At 28.8% G+C, this 9,336-nt stretch overlaps 2 protein-coding genes across 2 annotated transcripts; both read right to left on the bottom strand.

The window, feature by feature from the left end:
- Positions 1-3,723: 3,723 nt before the first annotated feature.
- LOC112688612 (52 kDa repressor of the inhibitor of the protein kinase-like) lies at positions 3,724-4,173 on the bottom strand. Its single transcript, XM_025561887.1, has one exon. It carries the CDS (start codon positions 4,171-4,173, stop codon positions 3,724-3,726), a length of 450 nt encoding a protein of 149 aa, XP_025417672.1.
- Positions 4,174-7,060: 2,887 nt separating this feature from the next.
- Positions 7,061-8,605, bottom strand: LOC112688611 (zinc finger BED domain-containing protein 5-like). Its single transcript, XM_025561886.1, has 4 exons — positions 7,808-8,605; positions 7,396-7,705; positions 7,303-7,309; positions 7,061-7,232 (listed from the first exon to the last, which is right to left on the bottom strand). The coding sequence occupies exons 1-4, from the start codon at positions 8,603-8,605 to the stop codon at positions 7,061-7,063; spliced, it is 1,287 nt and encodes a 428-aa protein (XP_025417671.1).
- Positions 8,606-9,336: the final 731 nt, after the last annotated feature.

The raw sequence follows: 9,336 nt of genomic DNA, 5'->3' as shown, positions 1-9,336 counted from the left end.
AAATAAATATACGACACACCACACACATTTACGTGATGAATTACGTAGTATTGTGCCATTTAGTGACAAACCCAAGCAGTGGCATAGCTAGGAACTTTTTATGGGGGGGGGGAGTTCAGCAAATTTATATATATTTAATCTTATTACTATCATTTTGACTACTATTTGTATTGATCTCGGTATTTTTAAGTCTGGTTGACATTAGTTTTTTTGACTCAGGAAAAAAAAAATAGTTAATTTTTCTAATCTGCTTATTTATTAGAGAATTTTCCTATAATAATAATAATAATAATAATAATAACAATTTAGGAACTAGGAACTAATATTGGAACATAAATATTAGATATTAGAATATTTTCTGTCCAATTACTTAGGTATACTAAAAATCAAATTTTAAAAATATTTTACCATAATGGAATGTCTAGACGTCTTAGAATTATGTCAAATTAAAATAAAACAAATATAATGGAATATAAATATCAAATATAAACGAATAAACGAGTAGTAATTAAATCAGTGAGGCACCAACGACTATTTACCAAAAACTATTAATTTTACACAATAAGGTGCTTGTGTTAAATGATCGGCGAGCCGTGAATGCAATAGGTATACCCAAAATAAACTGTGAATACAATGATATCGCTTTTATCTCAGTTATCGGAACCAGACGACCGATTTAGAATCAACCGTTGTAGAAAACCTAAATATGTTCCCAAGCAAAAATTATCAAAGTAATAGTAAAGTATCTAAATATGATCATAATATTATGACGTGTGTGTGTGTGTGTGTGTGTGTGTGTGTGTGTGTGTGTGTGTGTGTGTGTGTGTGTGTGTGTGCAGCGTGTGTATAATACGTTTATAGCGTTTATAAAAACTATTAATATGATTTCCAAGTTAAAATTCTAAATGTTAAAGAAAAAACCGTGTTTCATGTAAAAGTTAATTTACTATCTTAGGTTCATATGGGAGGGGGTTCTGACCCCCAAAACCCCCCATGAATACACCACTAGACCCAAGGCTTTACGTATGTTTGAACACATTTTGCATAACTCTAAATAAAAAATATGCAGCTCTAATTCAAAAAATGAGCAGTTGTAACTACCATAGATTAAATATTAAATAATATTGTATATTTAATCTATGTCATATTATCTACAAATAAAATTTTTACCATTTTCCATCATCAGATTAGGTTTATTAAGATCCCGGTTTAAGATAGGTATATCTTAAAGTGATTAAAACTGTGTTATTATTATTATTATTTTATTATCATAATTTCATTGATTATAAATAATACTATTTATTATCAATGATAATATTATTGCACGATCGCAGCGGGGTTTATAATCATAGGCTACGTCTACATTGGATTCGTTTCCGATCCGATCCGATAATCCGACTAGTCGGATACGTCGGTTTTAAAACAAATTAATTTGTTTTTCATCTGACGACTCGGACAAAATGAAGTTATTTTTGATGTATTGTTAAAAATTAGTAATCAAAATTATTTTTAAAATTTATTATAACTATATTTCTTGTTTTTATTGTGTGTAAGTATGCACAGGTCACGACATGTATTCACACGTGTTGTACTTTTTGAAAATATTCTCCATTTTTATAATCTTTCAATAAATCGTGCACCTAGCAAGGCCTTGGACTATTTAAGTACAAATTATAATTACTATCCAATAAATCCTCCCATTAGTTTTCTGAGCCTGAACTGATGGAACTTGAAAAAATATTGACTAAAAATTATAAAATGAAACAGCACCAAAATACGTGTTAACAGGTACGTGCAAATAAAATAAAAGTCACAGCAGATGACCTGATGACAACATAATATTGAATTTGACTTTAAATCAATTTTTCCTTCAAAATAAAAATTAGGTATGATAATTAATAAATAAAAATAATCACCAATATATTTTATTCAAATTTATATTAAGTTCAAAAAAATTGATTTAAAGGTTTAATTTAGAAAATGTTGTGCAGACGTCCTCCAGTGCCCTAAGGCTTTTTATTTGTATTAACAAAAATATAATTTCATACAATCTATTTAAATCTAGAAAAATTTGAATATAAGTTCTCTGGCACCTGAGGGTTTTGTTTTTAGATCAGGTACAAAAAAATATGGTTTATGGTATTAAGGATTTAATTATGATTTAATAATTTGAGTGAAATTGATACATAGTACAAAAAATATTATTTTAAATTAGAAAAAAATGTGCATAGCAGGTCACCCTATTAATAATGAATAATGATAATACGATTTTACTTTTAACTATATATGCTATATATCTAACTAGACATTTAATACTCCTACTAGAAATATTTAAATTAATTATGACTAAAATATTGATATTAACATTATGATTAATTGATTAATTTACCTGTATTCAAATTATCAACAGTTTTTTCATCGATTTAAATCTCTGGTGATTGGATTAATTCATTTAATTCTGAAGCTTGAGGTTCATCAGCTATAAAATACAGTAGTATTTAATAGGTTATATTGTAACAATAACAATAATAATAATAATAATAATATATTTTTGGTGCGCGGTCAAAAAGTGTTATGTTAAAAATTATAACTATTAACTTTCCAGTTGGATTTATTGAATATTTGAAAAATTTTTCCAGGGCCTTATTGAGGTCTGGTTGCGCCCCTGGCGAATCACTGTACTTGCCCCCCCCCCAAGAGAAATTTGCATTTTTTTACAAAAAATCATTTGAGATACATAAAACATGTATAAAAACATAGGTACAAGGTAATAATTACTAATTAACTTTAATAACTATTTGTATTACTTTAAAATATAAACAATCATTACGTTATAAAAATATGTGATTTTCTTCAAATTTTTTTTTTATATAATTTTGTTAGATAATTTTAAATTTATTTTAATACAATATTACAATGGTACTTTTCTTGCTTTTATAGAGACAAATTTATCAAATTAATTTGTTTTAACTACATCTTTTTCATATATTTTATGAAAAATATTACATGAGTAGTGCTGAAATTTGCGCCACTCTTAGAATTGCGCCCCTGGCCCATGCCATCTTGCCCTTCATTGAATACAGCCCTGATTTTTCATATGGATAAAAATATGGTTTAACTTCTTTTGAACGCATATTAAAGATATAATAATAATAATATATATTAAGTAAATATTATTCAGCAATCAGCGTATAACTAAATAATAGGTACTTTACAATTTTCTACATTTTCCTGTTTAAAACCAGACCAAGGCGAAAACTGCGTTAGCATTGTTTCAGCACAGAATAACAATTTTTTACTTACCTATACAAGGAACTGTAGAAAAAAATTTGTTGATTTTCGAAAATTTTGACATTTTCTCTTGAATATCCTTCTTTTTTCATTTTTGGTGTCCACTGAAGCTTTTTTTATTATCGGTCATTAGTATAGTATTTTAGTATTGTTTTTAACAGCACGTTTATTATAAACTGTTACTACTATGTGTTAAAAAAAAATATTAAATAATTTAATTCTTAATACTTGATAATAATAAAAATAAGAATCATATTATAAAATAAACAGGCGCGGATCCAGAAAATTTTGACAGGGGGTGCTCAAAAAAAAAAATATTGTTACACCTTTCTATTTATTTAAATTAATATTTTCTATTTGATTTATTGGTGCTAACTTTTTTTTCATACATCAGTATTTATTAAATATAAACTTAAAAATAACAATAATTTCTTACATATATTGTAACTGTAATTTTCTTGGGTGTTTTTCATTGAATTCTTCAATAACTTCCTTTGGAGTAATTTTAATATCCCTATGAATATTAAGAAGCATAAGTCCATTTAATCTATCCTCTCCTATTGTTGATCTTAAATATGTTTTTGTTTGTCGAAGTGAGGAAAATATTCTTTCTGCGGTGCAAGTGGTAACTGGTATAACGCAAATAATTTTTAGCAATTCCTTTATATTAGGATAAAATTCAGATGCATGAGTCAAAGCTTCTATAGCAGTTTTAGGTTTATCTAATTGGGATTTCCAAAATTGTTTCCACAAAGTAACTTCACCTCTAACCTCTTCTATCGAGCCAATTAGATCATCGATATAAAATTTGGCCGATTTAATAATTTTTTCGATATCTGTATCTTCAAGTAGGAAAAATGGTATTAAATATTGTAAATACATAATCGTTTCGTGTCCGTGACCTAAAAATCTATTTTTGATATCTGATATTAAATTATTTAAATTCCGATAACGGAATAACCGATATTATTATTTATTATTATTATTATTTTGAAAAATAAGAAATAACATAATTTATAATATAAATTTATTTTGTTGGTGGCCAAGGCGACAGGGGGTGCCCGAGCACCCATAGCCCCCCCTGAATCCGCGCCTGAAAATAAACATAAAAAACAAGACACAAAGTTTCAACGAAATCCAAAAATTGGTAACCGTGTACACCAGTGGTTCTTAACAAGTGTGCCGCGGCACACTACTGTGCCGCGAGATAGACTAGGTGTACTGTGACAAATATTTGATATTTGTGATTGATAATATTTTAATATATTTTATTTCATTATATTTATTTTTAAAAAAATATAATGAACTTAATTATTCAAGCAAAGGAATATTATATGATAAAGAGAAATTGTTTGTTTTTTTTATGTTTATTAATGCCAAAATGCCCAACTCGTATAAATAAGTGGTTAAAAAGTATAACAAAACGTTGATTGCTTCTTTTGCTATTACAGGATATTCTGACTACATACATCCAAAATTTAATTAGTAGTAATTCATTATATTTCAGTCGTATTGTTCGTAGTATCTTAAATTTTTGCCAGCTGTTTTTCTTTCTCAAGAGATAGGTCAGTTGTTAATTCTGAAAAAGTAGCATAAGGATTGCGCACTCTTAATGTCAATTAATTTTGCAGTGGATATATGTGTAGGTAAACTGTAAGGTTTTAACCCAATTGGATATCTTAGCTCGTAGTCAAAGTTTTTGTTGTTGTCAAGTGCATGAGTGTTCCGCGAAAACTTTTGATGTATAATAGTGTGCCGCAGTGGCGCACACATGATTTTTTTTTTTTTTTTGAGGGGGGAGTCAAAGTAAAAATATAACACATTTTACAATTAACAAAATTATGCAAATCCTTTATATATTTTGACTTAAATAATAGCATTGATAATAGAATAGACTATTCTATAATCAATGATACTAAGTATTTAATACTAGCTCTTCATATTTCAAACTTGTAAACTTTGTAAATTTTAATCTAGACCTCAGAGAAAATTTCGGGGGAGGGAGGGTACAACACCTTACCCCCTCCCCTGCGTGTGCCACTGGTGTGCCGTGATAAAAAAAAGGTTGAGAACCACTGGTGTATACTATACTGTGCTGAAACTATGATATAGCAGTATTGTTGTTGTCGGCATTATCACTATAAATTTTCCCATTTTATTTTTAACTATTAGGCCCTTTTCACACGAGACGGTTTTGTCCGTACGGTTAAAATCCGTACGATTTTTTTCCGTACGGACTTTGTTTTCACACATAACGTATTTTTCCCGTGAATCGTCTATGTTTGGTTATATATTTTAATTTTAACTCAGTTGGCTTTCAACATGTATCGAAAACGCACTATTGCCATGTGTTTTTTATATCGTCGTATTCAAAAGTATCGAAAACAACGAAATCGTATTTATTGGGTGCACCCAATTAATCAGAGAAGAGATGAAGTGGGGACATTCGTTTCTTTAATGAAAGAATTACGCGCAGACGGAAACAAATTCTTTAATTAATAATATATAATGCTTTAGTACAAGTGACCACAAAAACGGATGGCAGACGAATAAAAATCGTCTTTTGTGAATGCGTTCGCGTAGTCACCTACGCCACTGATAAGACGGCGACGGCACGGTCGCCGTATATTTCAGTCATTGAGACGGCTGTTTTAAATCGTCCGTACGGAAAAAACCCGCCTCCGTCCAGTGTGAAAGCTTTAGTTAATTTTATTAGTTTACTATTAATGGCTCACGGATAAAAACCGTACGGTTTTTTTCCGTACGGAGAAAATCGTCACGTGTTAAAGAGGCCTTAGCCAATATAGAAATCCAATAACATAAAATTATATTTATAATGTGTTGGTATAACATAGAGGTCTCGTTTGAAAACGTGAATTAATATGTACCTGAATACGGAGTTCGTGTTCACGTGAATGGAAAATTTATAATCACGTATATTTAATACACATAAATTAGCGTTATTCACGTATTCAAGAATACACCGCACGGTCGTACGGATATACATCAAACACTGTATAGCAACAGGCCTTTATGTACAGCGATTATCGATTGAATTATCTGATTATTATTTACTTTTGTTATAAGTTAGGTACCTATATCTTCTAATATCAAATAAAATATATTTTATATATTTATATTTATAAATATATTTTTATATTTATTATATTTAATTATTGTATATCTTTATGAAAATAGAAATTTCTCAACTCTGAGATAAATCTATTTATTATATGTAACAATGAAAAAGTAAATATTAAAACTTTTTAACACGTGAAATAGGGATCACTAGTATAACAGTTTGATAACTGTAAACTGTTTCAGATATGAGATTCGTTGTACATAATATTTTTTTCTAAATTGGGCCTCCAATGTTATTATATTATTATTTATTAGTCTATAGACCAGTGGTTTTCAAACTTTTACTAGACACGGCGCACCGTACTCTTCGAAAAATTTTCACGGGACACTGACCTTTTTTTTAGATTAACAAAGTTGTTTTAAATTATAATTATATACATTTAATTAGAAAAGTGCGCTTGATGAGCTGACAAATTTTTTTTAATTATAATTACATTGTATTAGTTATTAAATTTATTAACAAAAAAATAGTGTAGTTTGTACATGCATTTAATGAGAAATGTGTGCCTAATGGACGAATAGTTGACAGACATACCCTCATTTCTTCTTCCATTAAATTTATTTTTTCACGTTTTTTATTTTTCTAATTCGTAAGCGCTGAAAACCCCTGTTCGCAAAATTATGAAATTTAGAACGGTAAAAGAATCGTCAATGCTTTTATAGATATTTCTGGATATTCTTCAGAAACATATATCCAGAATTTATTGAGTGTGATCTCTTTGAATTTCAACTGCACTATTCGATTATTTTTAATTGAACAGAGATTTTCTTCTTCAACAAGTTTTAAATCAACCAAGTAACTAATAGATACTTTGAAAAGGTCTCGTAAATTTTAATATTAATACTTGGAAAATATTTATTCATTTTTACTTCCAACCTAAAATGCGATAAACTCGACTATTAATGACAAAATGTTATCATCCGCAACTAGCAGAGCAGGACGTGGAAACATAATTAGATTACCTTGATTAACTTTAGTTTTCCATAGATTAAATTTTTCGATGAAAGCCATTATTTTATCTGAAGATGTTAACATATTTTCATTGCGACCTTGTTTACTTGAATTTAGTTTATTGAGATGTTCAAACAAATCAGTTAAAAAGGATAACTTTGTCCACCATACTTCATCACCAAGAAAGTTGAATTCAGATTCTTCTATGGTTAAAAATACAAGTAACTCCTCTCTCAAATTGTAAAATCGTGATAAAATATTGCCCCTAGAGAGCCATCTTACTGAGCTGTATAAAATCAATCTTAAATAGTCTGCATCCATCTCCTCACAAATTTTTTCGTATAGTCGTGATTTAAGAGATCGGCTTTTAATAAAATTTATGATTTTTACGACCTGATCAAATATATTTTGTAAATCACTTACTAAAGATTTTACCATTAGGATCTCTCTATGGTAGAAGCAGTAGGTAAAAATAATTTTTGAATTTTTTATCTTGACTAAAGAAATGAAACCTTTAATTGAGCCAGTCATTGAAGGCGCTTCATCAGTACATATTCCAATACAATTGTTCCATGATAAACTTACTGATGATAAATTATCGTCCAAAACTTTAAAAACATCTTCACCTCTCATTGTTTCGGGCAATGCTTTACAACAAAAACAGTTTTCACTAATATCGTCAACTACCATGCGCACAAAAACCAAAAGCTGTGTTTTTCCACTTAAATTTATAGATTCGTCTAATTGTAGCGCAAACCTATGAGAATCGTGTAGCTTATTTAATACTTGGTGCTCAATAACTTCGGACATGTTGTTTATGCGCCTACTAATTTTATTATCAGATAAAGGAATTTTCAATATTTCTTGTTCAGCTTCTATTACAAAGAATATTTTCACAATTTCACGGCAAGCAGGTAAAATTATCTGCTCACCTATTGTATGTGGTTTCATTGTTTTAGCCACAAGCTCTGTTACTATATAACTTGATTCTTGAGATTTTTCAGAGATCTTCACAATTTTTATCATATTTTTACTTTGTTGAGATTGTGACTTTAATAATCGTTGAAAACATGTAATATTTTTGTCAATCAAATGTGAATGCTTAGAAAACAAATGACGTTTAAGTTTACTGAGTACCATTGCTTCATTTGATAATTTTTCACCATATACAAGGCACCATGGACGAGGATCATGCGTATCACCAGTACAAGAAAATCCCATTTTTAAGTAATTTTCATGATACTGACGAATATTACTATATTTTGGTTTTTTTTTTTTTTTTTGTTAGTTGATTCACTGAAGCATTATTGTCAACAGAACGAGTAACAAATTTATCCATGATTTTAATTATTAGTATATGTTATTAACTAATAAATTATTAGTTAATGAAGACCACAAATGTATTATTTTTTAATATTCGTATGCTGTTACAATAGATTGCAATACAATTGAAAAACTACACTACGAATACAGCGTATACGGGACAGCCGGTTGCAATAGATAAACTGTCAGGGTTTAATAATATTACCTATATATTTTAAAATTTACAATTCAATAGTTATCTAATATTACTTAACTTATCACTTTATTCCTATTAACTTTCGATTGATAAGTGCATAATGATTGCATTACGTTTGAAGGCATTAATTTTCTTATATCACAATTTAATGCTGTCAGTTATTTATGGAAAACATTTTTCTGAAGACTGCGGCACACTTAGTGGATGCTCGCGGCACACCATTGTGCCACGGCACCCAGTTTGAAAACCACTGCTATAGACCATATAGATGCATAGTACTAATACAAGATCTGTATTTCTTAGTATTTTTTCAGATATCAAAATAATTTATTAATAATAATGATATATTATTATATAATAATAATATATTATTAAAAACAACGACAGTACAAATAGTTGGAAAACTGTACCGCTTAGATCACCAAATTCTCCT

The sequence above is a fragment of the Sipha flava genome, unplaced genomic scaffold, assembly GCF_003268045.1.
Source record: "Sipha flava isolate LNK unplaced genomic scaffold, YSA_version1 39_pilon_pilon, whole genome shotgun sequence".
NCBI lineage: Eukaryota > Metazoa > Arthropoda > Insecta > Hemiptera > Aphididae > Sipha > Sipha flava.
Note: the sequence above shows the minus strand (reverse complement) of the source record. Positions and strands in the feature narration are given on the sequence as shown.